The 22,869-nt window shown below is 40.9% G+C and overlaps 2 protein-coding genes across 6 annotated transcripts in view; both read right to left on the bottom strand.

The window, feature by feature from the left end:
• Positions 1–10,221: 10,221 nt before the first annotated feature.
• Positions 10,222–14,601, bottom strand: LOC112256844 (cofilin-2). Its single transcript, XM_024430383.2, has 4 exons — positions 14,435–14,601; positions 12,078–12,385; positions 11,658–11,734; positions 10,222–11,255 (listed from the first exon to the last, which is right to left on the bottom strand). Exons 1-4 carry the CDS (start codon positions 14,435–14,437, stop codon positions 11,143–11,145), a joined length of 501 nt encoding a protein of 166 aa, XP_024286151.1. The 5' UTR covers positions 14,438–14,601; the 3' UTR covers positions 10,222–11,142.
• A 255-nt stretch (positions 14,602–14,856) lies between these two features.
• LOC112256845 (bromodomain adjacent to zinc finger domain protein 1A) overlaps positions 14,857–22,869 on the bottom strand; it is a 42,550-nt gene continuing 34,537 nt past the window's right edge. For 4 of the 5 annotated variants that reach the window (XM_024430384.2, XM_024430388.2, XM_024430386.2 and 1 more), the window contains exons 23-26: positions 17,554–17,927; positions 17,106–17,287; positions 15,960–16,047; positions 14,857–15,857 (exon numbers count right to left, since the gene is read on the bottom strand). In XM_024430384.2, the coding sequence (XP_024286152.1) occupies positions 15,685–15,857; positions 15,960–16,047; positions 17,106–17,287; positions 17,554–17,927 (817 nt within the window). In that variant the 3' untranslated portion in view covers positions 14,857–15,684. The remainder of the gene's footprint in view (positions 15,858–15,959; positions 16,048–17,105; positions 17,288–17,553; positions 17,928–22,869) is intronic. The other variant, XM_024430387.2, reaches the window with a different exon arrangement.

The following is a 22,869-nucleotide window of genomic DNA, read 5'->3' as shown; positions in this document are numbered from 1 at the left end:
TGTATATATTATAACAACCACTAGATGGCACAAAACTCACACGGTGATAAACAGTCCGCGAGTGTTGGTATGATGCCATGTTTTTACCATGTAATAAACTGCATCAAATCTTTCCGTTTTCTTACCTTGAAAGTAATATCTTAAATATTCATTATATTAACTACAAAACATGTATTGTGTCTTTCTGTGATTTGATGCAATTATACAAAACACGCACACACAATGTAATGGATCGCTTCAATTCTAGACGTGAGTGTAACTTTATCACAGCATCAACAAGGCTTGTTGTTGTTCTATTTTGCAATCCTTATAAATTGAGAAACATGTTTTGACATGGTGCAGAACTGTAACAACACCTTGTTGCTTCATAACGATACATTGCATTTGATCCACACAACTTGATACTGTAGTATGTATGCCCTTTCATCATTACATCGCTGATGTTTTGTTTGACTTCTAGGTTTGACTCTACAGTCACCTCCAAAATTATTGGTAGCCTTGATAAAGAGCAAAAAACTGTATAAAATAAAAAATTACAAATACTGAGCTACATTGTAGGCTAAAATAATTGTGGAAATTATATTACTTTACACTAATACAATTGCTTAGAGAAAGATATTTTGTTTAACAAGTAATATACAAAAATACAACAAATATTAGGTGTCAAAATTATTGGCACCCTTAAGATTGTTATAAATAAAATAAAACAAAATAAAATCTGCATTAACATTCTACTTTCTTAAGTTCATCTGAGCTTAATGAGCTGTATTGGGGCCTGCCATGATTTCCTGCTTCTGTATGGAGGAATGAATCCCTCCCAGTGTGTTCTCCAATCTCATAAAACATTGAAAAGGGCTCAGTGCTGTTATCCTAGCAAGGGAAGGGTGCACAAAGTATGACAAATCGGGTGGCAATCATTTTGACGCCTAAACAACCGTTCAAAAGTTTGTGGTCACTTAAAAATGTCCTTGTTTTTGAAAGAAAAGCAAATTTTTTGTCCATTAAAATAAAATCAGATTGATCAGAAATACAGTGTAGACAGTGTTAATGTCACGACCTGACCTTAGCTATCTTTGTTTTCTTTATTATTTTGGTTAGGTCAGGGTGTGACGAGGGTGGTATGTGTGTTTAGTCTTGTCTAGGGTTTTTTGTATATCTATGGGGTTTGGTTCGTCTAGGGAAATGTAGGTCTATGGTGGCCTGAATTGGTTCCCAATCAGAGGCAGCTGTTTATCGTTGTCTCTGATTGGGGATCCTATTTAGGTTGCCATTTTCCATTTTGGTTTTGTGGGTTATTCTCTATGTGTAGATGCATGTCAGCACTCTTGTTAATAGCGTCACGGTCGTTTTGTTAGTTTGTTTAGTGTTCTTCGTTTAAATAAAGAAGAATGTATTCATCTAACGCTGCGCTTTGGTCTCCTCGTTATGACGAACGTGACAGAATAACCCACCAAACAAGGACCAAGCAGCGTGAAAAGGAGAAACAGCGCTTAATGGGGAGATGGACCTGGGAGGAGAAATTAGATGGAGCAGGACCCTGGACACAGCCGGGGGAGCATCGCCGTCCTAAGGAGGAGTTAGAAGCAGCGAAAGTGGAACGGCGATACTACGAGAAGAAATACAGGAGAATAGAGGAACAGCGAAGATATGAAGGTACACGGCTAGCAGGGAAGCCTGTTTTTGGGGGGAGGCACACGAGGAGATTGGCTGAGTCAGGTAGGAGACCTGAGCCAACTCCTCGTGCTTACCGTGGGGAGTGTGTAACTGGTTAGGCACCTTGTTATGCAGAGATGCGCACGGTGTCTCCAAGGTGCTATTCTAGCCCGGTGCGCTCTATTCCAGCTCCTCACATTTGCCGGGCTAGAATGGGCATCCAGCCAGGACGTATTGAACCAGCTCTATGTTCTGGATCTCCAATACGTCTCCACGGTCCAGTGTATCCTGTGCCTCCTCCCTGCACTCTCCCTGAGGTGTGTGTCACCTGCCCAGTACCACCAGTGCCAGCACCACGCACCAGGCTTCCTGTGCGCCTCCAGAGCCCATTACGCCCTGTTCCTCTTCCCCGCACTCGCCCTGAGGTGCGTGTCACCAGCCCGGTACCACCAGTGCCGGCACTACGCACCAGGCCTACAGTGCGCCTCAGCAGTCCAGAGCGTCCGGCGACAGTACCCAGTCCAGAGCTTCCGGCAACAGTCCGGGGCCTCCAGCGACGGGCCACAGTCCGGGGCCTCCAGCGACGGGCCACAGTCCGGGGCCTCCAGCGACGGGCCACAGTCCGGGGCCTCCAGCGACGGGCCACAGCCCGGGGCCTCCAGCGATGGGCCACATCCCGGGGCCTCCAAGGCAATAAATAGGCCACAGCAGCAAAGTAATTAGAATTTAGCAGATTAACACTGGAGTGATAGATGAGCAGATGATGATGAGCAGTTGATGATGTGTAAGTAGTGATACTGGTGTGCAAAAGAGCAGCAAAGTAAATAAAAACAATATGGGGACGAGGTAGGTAGATTGGGTGGGCTATTTACAGATGGACTATGTACATCTGCAGCGATCGGTAGCTGCTCAGACAGCTGATGTTTAAAGTTAGTGAAGGAAATGTAAGTCTCCAGCTTCATCGATTTTTGCAATTCGTTGTAGTCACTGGCAGCAGAGAACTGGAAGGAATGGCGACCAAAGGTAGGTGTTGCCTTTGGGGATGATCAGTGAGATATACCTGCTGGAGCGCATGCTACGGGTGGGTGTTGTTATCGTGACCAGTGAGCTGAGATAAGGCAGAGCTTTACCTAGCATAGACTTATAGATGACCTGGAGTCAGTGGGTCTGGCGACGAATATGTAGCGAGGGCCAGCCGACTAGAGCATACAGGTCGCAGTGGTGAGTGGTATAAGGCGCTTTGGTAACAAAACGGATGGCACTGTGATAGACTACATCCAATTTGCTGAGTAGAGTATTGGAAGCTATTTTGTAGATGACATCGCCGAAGTCGAGGATCGGTAGGATAGTCAGTTTTACTAGGGTAAGTTTGGCGGCGTGAGTGAAGGAGGCTTTCTTGCGAAATAGAAAGCCGACGTCCACGTATTCTGGGTCAGAACCGTCCAGAGTAGTGATGCTAGTCGGGCGGGTGGGTGCGGACAGTGAACGGTTGAAAAGCATGCATTTGGTTTTGCTAGCGTTTAAGAGCAGTTGGAGGCCACGGAAGGAGTGTTGTATGGCATTGAAGCTCGTTTGGAGGTTAGTTAACACAGTGTCCAAAGAAGGGCCAGATGTATACAGAGTGGCGTCGTCTGCGTAGAGGTGGATCAGGGAATCACCCACAGCAAGAGCAAAATCGTTGATATATACAGAGAAAAGAGTCGGCCCGAGAATTGAACCCTGTGATACCCCCATAGAGACTGCCAGAGGTCCGGACAACAGGCCCTCCGATTTGACACACTGAACTCTGTCTGAGAAGTAGTTGGTGAACCAGGCGAGGCAGTCATTTGAGAAACTAAGGCTGTTGAGTCTGCCGATAAGAATACGGTGATTGACAGAGTCGAAAGCCTTGGCCAGGTCGATGAAGACGGCTGCACAGTACTGTCTTTTATCAATGGCGGTTATGATATCGTTTAGTACCTTGAGTGTGGCTGAGGTGCACCTATGACCAGCTCGGAAACCGGATTGCACACCGGAGAAGGTACGGTGGGATTCGAAATGGTCAGTGATCTGTTTATGAACTTGGCTTTCAAAGACTTTAGAAAGGCAGGGCAGGATGGACCTAGGTCTGTAACAGTTTGGGTCTAGAGTGTCACCCCTTTGAAGAGGGGGATGACCGTGGCAGCTTTCCAATCTTTAGGGATCTCAGACGATACGAAAGAGAGGTTGAACAGACTGGTAATAGGGATTGCAACAATGGCGGCTGATAATTTTAGAAAGAGAGGGTCCAAATTGTCTAGCCCAGCTGATTTGTACGGGTCCAGGTTTTGCAGTTATTTCAGAACATCTGCTATCTGGATTGGGTGAAGGAGAAGCTGGGGAGGATCGGGCAAGTAGCTGCGGGGGGTGCGGAGCTGTTGGCCGGGGTTGGGGTAGCCAGGAGGAAAGCATGACCAGCAGCAGAGAAATGCTTATTGACAGTTTCGATTATCATGGATCTATCGGTAGTGACCGTGTTGCCTAGCCTCAGTGCACTGGGCAGCTGGGAGGAGGTGCCCTTGTTCTCCATGGACTTTACAGTGTCCCAAAACCTTTTGGAGTTAGAGCTACAGGATGCAAGTTGTGCACTGGGGCCTCCCACTCCTCTTTCTGTTCTGGTTAGAGCCAGTTCACGCTGATCTGTGAAGGGAGTAGTACACAGCATTGTACGAGATCTTCAGTTTCTTGTCAATTTCTCGCATGGAATAACCTTAATTTCTCAGAACAAGACTAGACTGACGAGTTTCAGAAGAAAGAAAGTTCTTTGTTTCTGGCCATTTTCAGCCTGTTAATCGAACCCACAAATGCTGATGCTCCAGATACTCAACTCGTCTAAAGAAGGCCAGTTTTATTGTTTCTTTAATCAGCATGACAGTTGTCAGCTGTGCTAACGTAATTGCAAAAGGGTTTTCTAATGATCAATCAGCCTTTTAAAATGATAAACTTGGATTAGCTAACACAACGTGCCATTGGAACACAGTAGTGATGGTTTCTGATAATGGGCCTCTGTATGCCTATGTAGATATCCCATTAAAAATCAGCCATTTTCAGCTACAATAGTCATTTACAACATTAACAATGTCTACACTGTATTTCTGATAAATTTGATGTTATTTTCTTTTATTTTTATTTTAATGGACAAAAAATGTGCTTTTCTTTCAAAAACAAGGACATTTCTAAGAGACCCCAAACTTTTGAATGGTAGTGTCTTTTTAAGAAAACAACATTTTACTTTTGAAACAAAATCTCTTTCTCTGAGAAAATGTATTAGCATAAAACAATACAACCCCCCCTTTTTTTGCATACAATATAGCTCATTATTTGTATTATTTATTTTATATTCTTTTTTGCTCATCTATATCAAGGATGCCAAAAAATTTGGAGGTGACTAAGTGTATATGATGTATATAACTATGATCATAATTCTGAATGACAACCTACATGTGCTGGCTGGCTGTGCTCATCCTGTTTGCATGGACAATCTTTGTTGAGAGCCACTTTTTTATTTTCAGCTCACTTGTCCTGACATATTTTCTGAGTTGTCATGAAAGCACTTTGTTTAACATATGTACATTTGAAGTCGGAAGTTTACATACACCTTAGCCAAATACATTTAAACTCAGTTTAACAATTCTTGACATTTAATCCTTGTAAAAAATCCCTGTCTTAAGTCAGTTAGGATCACCACTTTATTTTAAGAATGTGAAATGTCAGAATAATAGTAGAGATAATTATTTCTTTCTGCTTTTATTTCTTTCATCACATTCCCAGTGGGTCAGAAGTTTACATCCACTCAATTAGTATTTGGTAGCATTGCCTTTAAATTGCTTCACTTAGGTCAAATGTTTCAGGTAGCCTTCCACAAGATTCCCACAATAAGTTGGGTGAATTTTGGCCCATTCCTCCTGACAGAGCTAGTGTAACTGAGTCAGGTTTGTAGGCCTCCTTGCTCACACACACTTTTTCAGATCTGCCCACAAATGTTCTATAGGATTGAGGTCAGGGCTTTTTGATGACCATTCCGATACCTTGACTTTGTTGTCCTTAAGCCATTTTGCCACAACTTTGGAAGTATGCTTGGGGTCATTGTCCATTTGGAAGACCCATTTGCGACCAAACTTTATCTTCTAGACTGATGTCTTGAGATTTTGATTCAATATATCCACATAATTTTTCCTGCCTCATGATGCCATCTATTTTGTGAAGTGCACCAGTCCCTCCTGCAGCAAAGCACCCCACAACATGATGCTGCCACCCCTGTGCTTCACGGTTGGGATGGTGTTCTTTGGCTTGCAAGCATGCCCCTTTTCCCTCCAAACATAACAATGGTCATTGTGGCCAAACAGTTCAATTTTTGTTTCATCAGACCAGAGGACATTTCTCCATGTGCAGTTGCAAACCGTAGCTTTTTTTATGGCGGTTTTGGAGGGGTGGCTTCTTCCTTACTGAGTGGCCTTTCAGGTTATGTCGATATAGGACTCGTTTTACTGTGGATATAGATACTTTTGTACCTGTTTCCTCCAGCATCTTCACAAGGTCCTTTGCTGTTGTTCTGGGATTGATTTGCACTTTTTGCACCAAAGTACGTTAATCTCTAGGAGACACATCTCTAGGATTCCTGAGCGGTATGACGGCTGCTTGGTCCCATGGTGTTTATGTGTGTACTATTGTTTGTACAGATGAACGTGGTACCTTCAGGCGTTTGGAAATTGCTCCCAAGGATGAACCAGACTTGTGAAGGTCTACAATTTTTTTCTGAGGTCTTGGCTGATTTCTTTTGATTTTCCCATGATGTCAAGCACAGAGGCACTGAGTTTGAAGGTAGGCCTTGAAATATATCCACAGGTACACCTCCAATTGACTCAAATTATGTCAATTAGCCTATCAGAAGCTTCTAAAGCCATGACATCATTTTTTGGAATTTTCCACGCTGTTTAAAGGCACAGTCAACTTAGTGTATGTAAACTTCTGACCCACTGGAATTGTGATAGGGTGAATTTTAAGTGAAATAATCTGTTTGCAAACAATTGTTGGAAAAATAACTTGTGTCATGCACAAAGTAGATGTCCTAATCGACTTGCCAAAACTATAGTTGTTAACAAGAAATTTGTGGAGTGGTTGAAAACTGAGTTTTAATGACTCCAACCTAAGTGTATGTAAACTTCCGACTTCAACTGTATATAGTTCCCATAAGCAGGGTTTACATCTTATAATACTTCAAGGATTTTTCAATGTTTTTCCATTCCTTTCTTTCCTCTCCTATTCTGTTCCTTGAGTGTGAAACGCATTCTTGGTAGGGGCAGTGGGCGTGTGTACTCTAACTGCCTGCTCTCCTCCTCTAACAGGGCTTCCCTTTCGTTGCTCTTTGGAAACTTGTCCGTTTTGCCATTTGTGGACAACGACGACAAGACACAAAAGCATGTGTTGGCCATAAATAGCTCTGACCAGCAGAGGATTGCTCACTGCCTGCAGATCAAATTCTCCACAGGGAACAAGCAGCAGGCCTGGCCCCCAGCCCAGTTGCAGTAGAAGACACACCGGTCTGCTCGCTCTCCTAGAACCACTCGGCCCTGCTCAAATGAAGGGACCGGCTACATTAATTCGGGAAGCTGCAGTACTATTAGTGTTGAGGTTGAAAGATCGCTGTATAAAATAAATTACAAATATGAGTTAATAGCTGTTCAAATTACAGTTGGCTCCAGAGTGTCACAGCAGTCTAAGGCACTGCATCTAAGTGCTAGAGGCGTCACTAGAGACCCTGGTTCAATTCCGGGCTGTATCACAACCGGCCATGATTGGGAGTCCCATAGGGCGGCGCACAATTTTCCCAGCGTTGTCCGGGTTAGGGGAGGGTTTGTCCGGGGTAAGCCGTCATTGTAAAATAAGAATTTGTTCTTAATTGACTAGCTGGTCAGTTAATCAATATTTGTTGGTCTGATGTGATTAATGAGGAGCATCCAGACTCTGCACTTGATGAATTTATGAAATTGCTTCTTCCAATTATTGATAAACATGCACCTGTTAAGAAACTGTTAGAACTGTTAAGGCTCCATGGATTGATGAGGAATTGAGAAACTGTATGGTTGAAAGAGATGGGGCAAAAGGAGTGGCTAATAAGTCTGGCTGTACATCTGACTGGCTCATTTACTGCAAATTGAGAAATGATGTGACTAAACTCAACAACAGAAGAAGAAACTTTATTTTGAAGCCAAGATCAATGATATAAAGAATGATGTAAAAAAACTTTGGAGTACTTTCAATGACATTATGGGCAGAAAGACAAATTCAACTCCATCTTTCATCGAATCAGATGGCTTATTCATCACAAAACCATTTAATGTTGCCAATTATTTTAATGATTATTTCATTGGCAAAGTGGGCAAACTTATTATATTCATGCATAAAAAAACAAATCATGAAAGAAAAGCTGTGTAAGTTTGAATTTTGTAAAGTTAGTGTGGGAGAGGTGGAAAAATAGTTAATCAATAATGACAAACCTCCTGGCATTGACAATTTAGATGTAAAGCTACTGAGGATGGTGGCTGACTCTACAGCCACTCCTATCTGTCATATTTTTAATCTGAGCCTAGAGGAGTCTTTGTCCTCAGGTCTGGAGGGAAGATAAAGTAATTCTGTCTCCAAGAGTGGTAAAAGCAGCCTTTACTGGTTCTAACAGCAGACCTATAAGCTTGCTGCCAGCTCTTAGCAAACTGTTGGAAAAAATTGTGTTTGACCAAATACAATGCTATTTCTCTGTAAACAAATTAACAAAAGATGTTCAGCATGCTTATAGAGAAGGGCACTCAACATGTACTGCACTGACACAAATGATGTCAGTGCAGTACAATCAATGATGATTGGTTGAAAGAAATTGATAATAAGAAGATTGTGGGAGCTGTACTGTTATATTTCAGTGCAACCTTTGATATTATTCACCATAATCTGTTGTTAAAAAGACATAAGTGCTATGGCTTTTCAACCTCTGCCATATCGTGGATTCAGAGCTATCTATCTAATAGAACTCAAAGGGTTTCTTTAATGGAAGTGTCTCTAATGTCAAACATGTAAAGTGTGGTGTACTGCAAGGCAGCTCTCTAGGCCCTCTACACTTTTCTATTTTTACCAATGACCTGCCAAAGGCATTAAACAAAGAATGTGTGTCCATGTATGCTGATGATTCAACCATATACGCATCAGCAACCACAGCTAAGGAAGTCACTGAAACCCTTAAAGAGTTGCACTCTGTTTTGGAATGGGTGGCCAGTAATAAACTGGTCCTGAACATCTCTAAAACTAAGAGCATTGTATTTGGTACAAATCATTCCTTAAGTTCTAGACCTCAGCTGAATCTGGTAATGAATGGTGTGGCTGTTGAACAAGTTGAGGAGACTACATTACTTGGCATTACCTTAGATTGTAAACTGTCATGGTCAAAACATATAGATTCAATGGTTGCAAAGATGGGGAGAGGTCTAGCTGTAATAAAGAGATGCTCTGCTTTTTTGACACCACACTCCAAAAAAAAGTTCTGCAGGCTCTAGTTTTGTTGAATCTTGATTATTGTCCAGTCGTGTGGTCCGGTGCGGCAAGGAAAGACCTAGTTAAGCTGCAGCTGGCCCAGAACAGAGCAGCACGCTTTGCTCTTATTGTAATGAGGGCTGATATAAATGCTATGCTGCCAGTCCTTCTTGGCTAAGAGTTGAGAGACTGACTGCATCACTTCTTTTTATAAGAAACATTGGGTTGAAAATCCCAAATAGTTTACATAGTCAACTTACAGACAGCTCTGACACACACACAGCCCTTATTGCATGGGACTTCCTACCATCTCATATTGCTCTAATAAACAGCAAACCTGGTTTCAAAAAACATAAAGTAACACCTCGCGGCACCACACCTCTCCCCTATTTGACCTAGATTGTTTGTGTGTATACATTGATATGTAGGCTACGTGTGGCATTTAAAAAATGTATGTAGTTCTGTCCTTGTCTAATGATGTTCTGTATTATGTTTCATATTTTGTGTGGACCCCAGGAAGAGTAGCTGCTGCTTTTGCAATAATAAAATACCAAATGCCTAGTTAAATAAATAAAAAACAGTTGACAGTACTCCAATTCACCATGACATACAGTATGATCGGTCATGAATGATTTACTGTACTCCTACAGAAATAGCCTTACTAGCTTGGCTTCCCTTATAAGACTGTAGACATTACATATAAAAAGCATCAGAGAAACCACCTTACACAGAAATTATAGAACTGAAATGATTCCCTCTTCTACACAACAAAGAATGCTATCTATTCTAAACAATATATTTCTATCTGAATTTTCCGTAACATTGTACTGTTCTGAACTGAGCCAAGAAAATCGTCACCCACTGCATCCGGTTTAATTGAATAAAACATTAACCAATACACAGCATGTAGACCAGATCTTTTCTATTTCCTGTTAGAGGAAATCAGTCACGTATCTCTTTATTGTTGCCCAGCCCTCCTGATGAACAGATGCACACAGACAGACAACACAGAACAAAAGACACTTATTTCTGTTATCTGCCACAAGGTTTTATTGTAAAGTGGCAACCTCCTCGCCCAATCTCAAAAACAATGTTCCACTTAAGGCTCCAAATGCACATAGTGCCATCTTTATTGATTTATTTGAAATATCTTTATTTTAGTGTTAAAAAAAACTGCAAGCACCAACCCCCCTTTTTACTGTGGTGTCCTGTACATTCAAATGAAAGTAAGGCGGCAATTGAACAGTCAAATACTGATCTGTTCTTGTCCATATGCATAAAAGGAATGAAAACTGGTAACATCTCTATCTAGTTAACATAAATACAGAGATTCATTAGTTATTCTTGACCTTTTTGCCTCAACTTTTGTAGTGTATAAACAAAGTGCTTAGTATATGCATAGTCTATTACGTGTTTTGCCATGTCAAATAACATATTGGATAAAATAGAACATTGTAAATAAATAAGTCAGTCATGTGAAAACCTCATGAGTGCAAAATACTTGCCATTAGCTGTAACCTAGGCAGTGAATATGACTGTCAAGGCATTATAGAAAGCATTCACATTTTCCTATGCTACTGAGCATTTAGTCATCATTGTTTAAGTGGCAAAGAACACAAAAACAGTGCTCATCTTAATGTTTTTATTGTGGGAGTGTTATTAATCTCAGGTAGTGTGGCGTTGCTGTTCATATTTGTTTTGGAAAAACCTGTGATGTGTGATCATTCCTTGAAGGTAAAAAAAAAAAAAAAAAAAAAAAAAAAAAAGAAGTTGAAGAAGTTTTCTGGCAAAATAACTTGTAGGCTTTCGCATATGTTAAGGAGATCTCCTTCCATTGTGTGGAAAAAATACAGACCAAAAAAGCCTAAAGCTATTCCTTTAGATTCAAATGCTATAGATACAGCTGCTAAGATGAAAGCGTCTGGAATCCAGATGGCACGTAGTATTTTCCATTTACAATGGTAACCCTTCGAGTGACACCACCACGTTTCCTCCCAACTTGTCTGCCAGGGTGGCGCGGTCCTGGATGTCGTCTAATCCGTTGACTTGCCATTCGTGTTTGATACCTGAAAAACAAAGGGGAGTATATCAAGTTAATTCCCATCTGTTTTATACTGTTGCATTGAATACTAAGGAAGCACTATCAAAAATTACAGGGGTGTCTGGGGGAATTTTGTTTGATCCCACACATTCTTCTCTTAACTTTCAATGGATCAATGGGGTAGAAATTAAATGGTATTTTGAAAAATTTGAAACGCCAACACCGACATTCATGACACTTTCATAGAACATGAATACGAAAAGAAAATAACTTGTAGTTATTCATACTTGATAGTTTTGATAAGATAGCCTAGTTTTTACTATGCAAATTCTCTGACACACCTGAATAAATTACTGAACCACACGATCATTGAATATCAGGTCAAACAGAACAGAAATAGTGATTGTATACAGCAATTTTCACTTACCTGTGAACTTCTTTTTAATGGCATCTTTAGAGCTAGCATAGATCATCTTGCTTTTCAAGGGCGCACCCTCAGGTGCCCTGTAATGAGGTGGGAAACTCAATGACTTAATAAGCCTAGCGAATAACGGCTTTATTCCATAGTAATCCATACCACACAAATGAAAGCATCAGCAATGTTTCTGTTTCTCAAACTTTTTATAGCAGGGACCACCAAGCTATGGTCCTCCTGCACAACACTTCATATGAATTGACTAATTCGGTGTCAGATCCCAGCGATTGAACCAGTGGTTGACACAGCCACTGATCTAGGGTACCTACCAAATGACACCCCAGCCAAGCTAGGGAATATAGGCTTTTATGAAACATTATTGACAGCAGCTTTGCACCTTTCAAACTAACAAAGGGCAACGTACAAACATACCAAAATATGAATACCAGGTCTTCTTTCTTGGATTCTTTTGTTTCGTATGTGGCATCGTATAAGCCGTATCTGCAATCGTTGAGCGGTAAAAGCTTGACGAAACATGCGTATGGATCGTCCACCGACTCCCCAATGTCACCAACGAGGATCCACTTGCCCTCCTCTACGATGATCTTCTTCTTGTCATCGCTGAGGCAAAACAGCACAGCCTTTTTACGCTTTTTTACATCTTCGGTAGAGGATGACTTCCTGACCTTCATGTCATTGAAGACCTTGATGACTTCATCGTTGACAGTGACACCTGAGGCCTGTGGAAAGAGGGGTGGATGATATACAAGGTTCATTCAAGGTGTGATTTAGAACTCAAATGTGAACCAGATGATATAGCAGCCTAGATTATTGTTGTTGCCTCTTCAATAGCTAGTAAACACAAAGACATACTGTTTATTTATGATGTAGACATTGAATCTAGGCCTATAGCTAACAGCATGGAGATGGGAAATTCACAAGGCATTGGAAATTCAAACCTTCACACAAACAGTATGTAGCTAGCTACCAGTAGTCATGCAAACAGAGTGACTGCAGCATTGATCATAGCCTTTCTTTCCTTTGACACACAATGAATCAACACCATTTCACTCTGACACTACCTACCGCCATGCCGAGTCATTTTGCATAGGCTGCAGGCTAAAGACCGGAAGATGGCGTATTGATGGTTTCATTTTACCGTCCAAAAGCATTGTATGCAGCTGGCAATACACTCATATCCCCCTCGGACCGGTTCGTACCTAAAACATTCTCGATTCAGGCTACAAAGGCATAGATTTTTTGTTATTTTTATATCACCCTTTTTATTTTGTCCTGGTGTAGATTTAAAAAACGGAAAATATGCGTACTTTATTTACGAGACTCAAATTTCCACCACAATGCTAAAGTGCTAATGCGCCTAGAAATGCTGGTCCTGGATGTTGCGAATCGCGTTCAGCCAATTAGCTTGCAGCAGTCAGTTGTTAACTCTGGCTGAAAGCAGGGCGCAACATCAGGATGTAACATTAGCATGGTGGTGGAAATGGTGTTTCATAAAGTACACATATTTAACAGTCTTGTCGCCAGTAAATGTAGTTAATGAGGAAATCGAAGACTTTTCAGCCTGAATGGAGAACGTTTTAGGTACGGAGGGGTATAGGAGTGTATTACCGACTGCATACAAATGCGTTTGGATCAACAATATCGCCATCTGCCGGCCTTTGATCTACATAGGCTGCTATGTTAGTTGGCCAAAGTGTTCTCTCTATTAAAGATCACAATCGGACCAGAAAGCCAAGCTGTGGCAATATAAGACATTCCAACAGTGGTGACTGCTGATTAGCCACCCTCAATATATCAAAAGAGTGCACGAAACTCGCTGACCAGTGACTAGTTAGTGACCACCACACTGTCAACCGTCAGTGAATGAGACAGGTAACTCGCTTGGTGTATAGCAACATGTGCATGTGTCAAAGCCCACGGTATCCGATTAAACTCAACGAGTTGTGTTGAGGTGCGATCAGTATGGGCAGACTGGAGCTACGACGTCACAAAATGACGTTTTCAAAAACGACTGATTTGAGCACGCAAAGCATAGCCTGTAATTGCAGACTTGTCTTTTGGGTCCTGAAATAATTGTGTGTGACTTCGGAGCTCCAGTGCGCACACACTAGTCGCCACTCAACTATATTGTATATTGTTTAGTCGGTTGGGCCCACTACAGTAAACCAGTACCTATGGGAACAATATTGGCTTGCAAATGCTTGCTAGTTTCCACTGTCAAACAAGCGTGGAAATCCGCATGGGCGTATTGAGTGCAATCAAACAAAACAGGAGGCAGGCAAGACCATTACAAGTTGACGTTAGATAGTCCCAATCATTAAAGGTAGCTTGTCGTGTAGAAAACATAATTGCTATCAGGTAGCTAGCTATGTTATTAGCTAGCAAGCCAACTTGGCTAAACTTTCAGATCATGAAGGTAACGGTCAGTGGTAGAGTGAGAAACGTTAGTTAGATAGCGGACTGCGCTATAATTAGGTTAAAATGGCCGCCTGGGGATGCAGGCCCTGTAACAATCCTAAATTGGAACTGATTTTACAAACGAAATCACGTATATATGTATACAGATATATAGAACAAACATTGTAGCTATAGCGCACCACTGCGGAATGTAGAACTGTAACCAGCAATCAAAACGTTGGTGCGTAAGCAAGCAAGCCAATGTCGAACACTGCCCAATGTTGCAACAAAGTTACAAAAAGTTAAAATCGTCACTCAACTAGAAACTACAAGTCGTTTCAGCACTCAACTAGAAGAGTAAATTATCCTACCATGTTGTAAGATCGTCGGTCCTGTGAGATTTGCTATTATGTGGGGAAATCTTTAGGGGTAAAGAGATATGGGAATGAACGTCCTGACCGGGTGGGGGTACGGGGCGCGCGAGTATGAGCCACTGCACTTGCGGCGGGCGGGATCAGCAGTGAGATTCGAAGGGATAAGGGGAATTTGTCCTGTGACTTACGGTTAACAATAAAGCTAAATTCACTTGCGGATTTCTACACTTCACTCCGGCAAACCAACTTCCCCGCCAGGAAATTTAAGTTCTCTCTAACCCTACAAAATATTGAGCCCATTTTATCTCAGTGAGGTGTAGAAAAAATATTAACCTAAAATATAGACGCCATTAATATATTCAGGAACTTCATATTTATGAATCAGAGATTGGCAACACAAGTGAGAGCTGACCAAGAAATATTAAAACAGTGAATTTATTTTTACATATAGAAAATATACACGATAGCAAATACAAACGCAGAGGTGAGAAAGTTAGGGGGACAAAACTCAGTATTTAAACTCTACCACAAAACAGTTTTCTATAGTTTGAACTAAAACCTATGCCAATAATTCTTTACAAAAACAAACATGTTCTATAAAAAATATAATTTAAAGCAAGTTCTTAGCTTAACTAAAATAAATAACCAATGAATTATAGGAAATAAGGAACAGTAAATCAGATTCCAGTGTAGTGTTTCCCTGAAAGATGGGAACCTGAAACAGTCCATGCAAAATTTGTTTTTACTGTTCAGTACTGTGAAACGAACAAATGCAAAACTGTCCATATTAAAGGTAATACTTAAGTCATTTAACTGAAATGGTCAAAGAAAAGTATGTGCAAAGAAAGTCTAGAAATGCTCACAAGATACAAATATAAAATAAAATATAAAAATGCACTGTTAAAAACATTTATTTCCAACCACAATTCGTTTTCCCTGAGTGAATACGAATAGAAAAGAGTAGTTTTCAAATATTGAGTGCAAATACTTTCACAGCGAGTTAGTTGTTCCTGCATTATCTTGAGGGAATGATATTACACTGCACAATGCTTTGGGAATGTTCAGACTTTCCAATGAATTATGATATTCACTAGAGAAAAAATGGATGAAAACAAAAGCGAAATAGGAAGGGACTACCTGAATTTGTCCAAGAAGAAATTAGTTTTTGTTGAAAAACATCCAGGTAAAAAACAAATTGCTACGGTGTGCATTAATGAAAACGACCAAGTAGTTTCAGTCAGTCGGCTTTACATCCGGGACCGCTTCAGTGGAGGAGTGGTCCGGTCCGCCAGCCCCAGGTTAAAGATCTCTGAGTTGAAGAAGGCTTGGAGCCTTGTTCCTGCTTTAGCTTCATTTGTGTGCTGAGGGTTGTATTGTAAACAGTTGGCGAACATAAGCTCCACGTCCTCAACGTACGCCGCTGTGAGAAAAACATATATAAAATGTCCCATCTGGTGAAGTACAGAAACATGATGGCATAAACATGTTTTAGTTAACACAAAAAAGCAAAATCTCAACTTACTGGCTGTTTTATATGCACAGTTGTTAACCTTTTCTCGGATAGTGCTCAGCGCAATGGGCTTTTTGATAATGTCAAAGTAGTCTGGAACCTGCAGAAGTGAGGAGACAAAATCAGGTCATTTAAAAAAGACAAAACAATCCGCAAATCTCAAAGCAATACAACAAGTTAGTTTTGAGATTGACTAGTGAAGTAATTAAAACCTCTACAGGATTGGTGTCCCCCCGCGGGACGGTTGAGCTAACGTGCGCTAATGTGATTAGCATGAGGTTGTAAGTAACAAGAACATTTCCCAGGATATAGACATATCAGATATGGGCAGAAAGCTTAAATTCTTGTTAATCTAACTGTACTGTTCGATTTACAGTAGCTATTACAGTGAAATAATACCATGCTATCGTTTGAGGAGAGTGCAGTTATGAACTTTAATGTATTAATAAACCAATTAGGCACATTTTGGCAGACTTGATACAACATTTTGAACAGAAATGGAATGGGTCATTGGATCAGTCAAAACTTTGAACATACACTGCCATCTAGGCCAAAGTGGCTTACCAATAAGACAGTGAAGGTTCCTGAGTGGCAGTGTTACAAGCTGACTTAAATTTACAGCAAGACCTGAAAATGGTTGTCTAGCAATGATCAACCACCAATTTGACAGAGCTTGCAGAATTTAGAAAATAAATGGGTAAATGTTGCACAATCCAGGTGTGGAAAGCTCTTAGAGACTTACCCAGAAAGACTCACAGCTGTAATCACTACCAAATGTGCTTTTACAAAAGTAATTACTCTCAGAGGTGTGAATTCTTATGTAAATAAGATATTTCTGGATTTCATTTTCAGTAAACGTGCAAACATTTCAAAAAACATGTTTTCACTTTATCATTATGTGGCAGATGGGTGAGAAACAAATACATTGAATCCATTTTAAATTCAGGCTGTAACAACAAAATGTGGAATAAGTCAAGGTGTATATGCATACTTTCTGAAGGCACTGTATGTGTCACTAGTGACGTAGCTAGTTATGTAATAGTATGGGAAAACGTATTCATAGAGGTGCTTGCATGTGTGTGTGCTGTTTTAAAAAAAACGCATGCATGCCGCTCTGCGTGCCTCTCATATCAGCCTTTAAATAAAGTCAGGTATTACCTGTGTCCTAGACACCAGTTTCATGAAGGGCCAGCTGTCTTCATGCCTGACTAGCTCTACAGTCAGCTGCTCGCAGGCAGACAGCTCATGGACTCCTAGGTTCCTCCCTGAGCTGCGACGATTGGAAGAAGAACCTGAGACTGAGGGAGTCAGGACCAGCCTGGGTTTGTGGGAGACCTCTGCTGGAGAAACAGCAGAAGGAGAATATAAATGCAAAGATGAGCACAGTGAGTGAGAAAGCCTAGAAACTAGAGGGAAATTGATGAATGTTAATTTTCTTATGTAACACTTATACAGACATACCTTTTTTTTTTGCATTACATCTTCAGCAATATAAAGACCCTGACACATCATGTTAACACACTACTTTACAAGAACACAATTTTGTATTTTTAATCACCCAACACAACACTTCCATCTCCTCTCCCACTGTCTCAACTGGTCTTACCGGAGATTGGTCTTTTACGAGAGTCTGCCAGAGACAGAGATGGAGTGGGCTGGCTGCCTGGCCTGCTGGAGGTACCGTTGGTTGCCAATATCTCATGACTGAGCCGGGAGCTGACTCTGCTGCCTGGCCGTGGTGGAGGTCTGCCGTTGGAGACTGGGGTGGGCTTATTGGAGACTGGGGTGGGCTTATTGGAGACTGGGGTGGGCTTCTTCCCTGAGGACCTGGAAGCAGCTCCCTTCCCAGCTGAGGGGGCCTGTTTGGGGGTTGTCTGCTGGCTCCGGGGGGTGGAATGACTTGAGTTGGTCCTGCTCGACCGACTTCCTTTGGTAGTAGGCACAGGAGGTTTCACAGCAGTCCGGACCTTTTTAGCGGCACTAAAGGAGAAGAGGGAGACAGAATTGTGGGAGAGAAACTTCAGATATCTGAATAAACTAAATGTGTTGGGTTGTTTTTATTGTTTTAAAGTATTCAATTTAATATAAACTATGGCTGTACAACAACAAAAAATCTTGATTGGTCGAAAGAACAAACGACTCTCGGTCAATCGATAGACACCACTTATGCACTGAGCTTTTCTGATGCTTTAAGTGCACTGTTTGATGAAATAATGACACACAAATGCCTCAAAAGCAAACATAAAAAATACAGCAAGTGTCTGTCTGGCGCATGTGGTCTCACTCCTCCCTGCTGCATCTGACAGGCAGCACAGCATGTGTTTATCTCGCCATCCGTGCTGAAGCTGCAACATAATTACAGCTATTTAGTTAGTCATTTCTGAACTGAAAAGTTCTGTTTCCGAAATCCCTAATTTGTTTAGAAAAAACATTCCCTATTCCCTCAACTTTTGCTTGAAACGTGTGCATTGCATGCTCGTGACCAATAAGGCCTGACCTATAGCCTATCATAATCGCATCAATAAATTGGTTATTAACTCTATACGTGACAGATAAATTGATGCAGTGGACATGAAAAATAAACTCGAAACAGGGGAATGTTTACTGGTTACTAAGGAGGGAAGTCAGATCTGTGTAAGACATTTTACTTAATTGTGGAAAGGAGGTTATAGGAGCAAGCGCTGTCAGATTACAATAAAGTGCTGTCAGAAAACAATTTTTAAAAATCTGACCATTTGGAACAATGTAAACACAAAAATGATAAGTACCATAGACTGTCCTAATTATATTTTTTATGAAGCCTTTATTACAGCAAAGACAAAAAAACATTTATTGTTTAGGCTAATTATTCAAGGCTCCCTTTGTTATTACATTTTAAAATAAAAATGCTTGATTGCATTTCAAAGCATGTATGCTGCGTGATTACATGAAAGAATAATTGATACAGTAGTATATATTGAAATAGGCGTAAATTAAAGAATTAAGTCTAAACCGGACTCTCTCTTAGTGTCACGACTTCAGCCGAAGTTGGTCCCTCTCCTTGTTCGGGCGGCGTTCGACGTCACCGGCTTTCTTGTCACCACCGATCCATGTTTCATTTTGTCTTCATTATACACAACTGGTTTCCATTCCATAATCAATGTTCCTTATTTAACCCTCTGGCTTCCCTTTCTGTTTTGTGAGTGATTGTCATTGTCATGTGGGTTCGTTCTTTGTACTCTGGATATTTGTATTTTTCCTTGTTGGAACATTGCTTACATTGAGTAAATTCAGATTATTACTCATACCTGTGTCCTGCACCTGACTCCGCTTATCCATTCACCTAATCGCTGACACTTAGGCATACAGATTATTGTAATAACAATAAGGAGATCAAGAAAAAGGATTGTATAGGAGCAAGAGCTGCATGCATATTATTCATTATGTGCGGTTAGATGACAATATTATTTTTCTGACCACTTGGAACAGTGTAAACACTAAATCAATTATAATACCAGAGTTTGTTAAATTATTATATATTTTTTTAAAGCCTTTATTACAGCATAGCTAAGATATGACAAAACAGCCACATTTGTGAAATTGCTTTATCTGACATGTGGTTGTGAGGCTTGGTGCTCGCAGAATAAGTAGACTATTAAACACAAAACAGGATACGCCTTATTTCTGTAGATACAGTTGAAGTCGGAAGTTTACATACACTTAGGGGTTGGATTCATTAAAACTCGTTTTTCAACCACCCCACAAATGTATTTTTAACAAACTATAGTTTAGATAAGACGGTTAAGACATCTACTTTGTGCATGACAAGTAATTTTTCCAACAATTGTTTACAGACAGATTATTTCACTGTACCACAATTCCAGTGGGTCAGAAGTTTACATACACAAGTTGAATGTGCCTGTAAAACTCAGAAAATTCCAGAAAATGATGTCATGGCGTTAGAAGCTTCTGATAGGCTAATTGACATCATTTGAGTCAATTGGAGGTGTACCTGTGGATGTATTTCAAGGCCTACCTTAAAACACAGTGCCTCTTTGCTTGACATTATTGGAAAATCCAATGAAAACCAGCAAAGATCTCAGATAAAAAAAAACATTGTAGACCTCCACAAGTCTGATTCATCCTTGGGAGCAATTTCCAAACACCTGAATGTACCACGTTCATCTGTACAAACAATAGTACGCAAGTATAAACACCATGGGACCACACAGCCGTCATACCACTCAGAAAGGAGAAGCGTTCTGTCTCCTAGAGATGAATGTATCTTGGTGCGAAAAGTGCAAATCAATCCCAGAACAGCAAAGGACCTTGTGAAGATGCTGGAGGAAACAGGTACAAAAGTATCTATATCCACAGTAAAACGAGTCCTATATCGACATAACCTGAAAGGCCGCTCAGCAAGGAAGAAGCCACTGCTCCAAAACCGCCATAAAAAAGCCAGACTATGGTTTGCAACTGCACATGGGGACAAAGATCGTACTTTTTTGAGAAATGTCCTCTGGTCTGATGAAACAAAAATAGAACTGTTTGGTCATAATGACCATCATTATGTTTGGAGGAAAAAGGGGGATGCTTGCAAGCCGAAAAACACCATCTGAACCGTGAAGCACGGGGATGGCAGCATCACGTTGTGGGTGTGCTTTTCTGCAGGAGGGACTGGTGCACTTCACAAAATAGATGGCATCACGAGGCAGGAAAAACTATGTGGATATATTGAAGCAACATCAAGACATCAGTTAAAGCTTGGTCGCAAATGGTTCTTCCAAATGGACCATTTTTTAAATGTATTTTTTATTTAACCTTTATTTAACCAGGTAGGCTAATTGAGATCAAGTTCTCATTTGCAACTGCGACCTGGCCAAGATAAAGCATAGCAATTAGACACATTCAACAACAGAGTTACACATGGAATAAACAAAACAGTCAATAATACAGTAGAACAAAATAAAACAAAAAGTCTATATACAGTGAGTGCAAATGAGGTAAGATAAGGGAGTTAAGGCATTAGGCCATGGTGGCGAAGTAATTAGAATATAGCAATTAAACACTGGAATGGTAGATGTGCAGAAGATGAATGTGCAAGTAGAGATACTGGGGTGCAAAGGAGCAAGATAAATAAATACTGTATGGGGATGAGGTAGGTAGATAAATGGGCTGTTTACAGATGGGCTATGTACAGGTGCAGTGATCTGGGAGCTGCTCTGACAGCTGGTGCTTAAAGCTAGTGAGAGAGATATGAGTCTCCAGCTTCAGAGATTTTTGCAGTTCGTTCCAGTCATTGGTAGCAGAGAACTGGAAGGAAAGACGACCAAAGGAGGAATTGGCTTTGGGGATGACCAGTGAGATATACCTGCTGGAGTGCTACGAGTGGGTGCTGCTATGGTGACCAGTGAGCTGAGATAAGGTGGGGCTTTACCTAGCAAAGACCTATAGATAACCTGTAGCCAGTGGGTTTGGCGACGAGTATGAAGCGAGGGCCAACCAACGAGAGCGTACAGGTCGCAGTGGTGGGTAGTATATGGGGCTTTGGTGACAAAACGGATGGCACTGTGATAGACTGCATCTAGTTTGCTGAGTAGAGTGTTGGAGGCTAGTTTATAGATGATATCACCGAAGTCGAGGATCGGTAGGATGGTCAGTTTTAGTATGTTTGGCAGCATGAGTGAAGGATGCTTTGTTGCGATATAGGAAGCCATTTCTAGATTTAATTTTGGATTAGAGATGCTTAATGTGAATCTGGAAGGAGAGTTTACAGTCTAACCAGACACCTAGGTATTTGTAGTTGTCCATAAATTCTAAGTCAGAGCCGTCCAGAGTAGTGATGGTGGACGGGCGAGCAGTGATCGGTTGAATAGCATGCATTTAGTTTTACTTGCGTTTAAGAGCAGTTGGAGGCCACGGAAGGAGAGTTGTATGACAATAACCCCAAGCATACTTCCAAAGTTGTGGCAAAATGGCTTAAGGACAACAAAGTCAAGGAATTGGAGTGGCCATCACAAAGCCCTGACCTCAATCCTATAGAAAATGTGGGCAGAACTGAAAAAGTGTGTGCAAGCAAGGAGGCCTACAAACCTGACTCCGTTACAACAGCTCTGTCAGGAGGAATGGGCCAAAATTCACTCAACTTATTGTGGGGAGCTTGTGGAAGGCTACCTGAAACGTTTGACCCAAGTGAAACCATTTAAAGGCAATGCTACCAAATACTAATTGAGTGTATGTAAACTTTGGGAATGTAATGAAAGAAATAAAATCTGAAATAAATCACTCTACTATTATCCTGACATTTCACATTCTTTAAAAAAAGTGGTGATCCTAACTGCCCTAAGGGACAGGGAACTTTTATTAGGATTCAATGTCAGGAATTGTGAAATACCTTAGCCAAATACATTTAAACTCAGTTTATGTAAACTTCAGACTTCAACTGTGTATATGGATTTATAAAGCCAGACAAATTAAACAGTTAGGCTATTGGATTATAGACCTAATTAAAATATGGGTTTCCTCTCCTAAATCTTCTTAGACAATTAAGGCAAGGCCCATTTCCTCACTTCATTGCTGCCACGCCGTATTGTTCTCAACACCAATACGCTGGTTAACTTCGCTATTATGCACATAGCAACATATAGGGAAAGGCGCCAATTTAACGGCACACTGAAGATTACATTTCAGAACCGTGGACTGCGACCACCAACGCAGGAGAAAGCGCATTTGTTATAGAATAAATATTTTTTATTTGTGTTGCACCATTGTTCTTATGTAATATCAACATATACAACTTCAGTAGCACGTCTTGGAGTGATGACTGTTCCATCCCCACCGCCCCCACAATGGATTAGTCCACTGAGAAAGGCGCAAATTAGACAGGTTTTTTGTACCACAAAAATATATATAATTTGTGACTACTTAACTAAAGAAGTCTCGG

Source organism: Oncorhynchus tshawytscha, linkage group LG08, assembly GCF_018296145.1.
Source record: "Oncorhynchus tshawytscha isolate Ot180627B linkage group LG08, Otsh_v2.0, whole genome shotgun sequence".
NCBI classification, from domain to species: Eukaryota; Metazoa; Chordata; class Actinopteri; order Salmoniformes; family Salmonidae; genus Oncorhynchus; species Oncorhynchus tshawytscha.
Note: the sequence above shows the minus strand (reverse complement) of the source record. Positions and strands in the feature narration are given on the sequence as shown.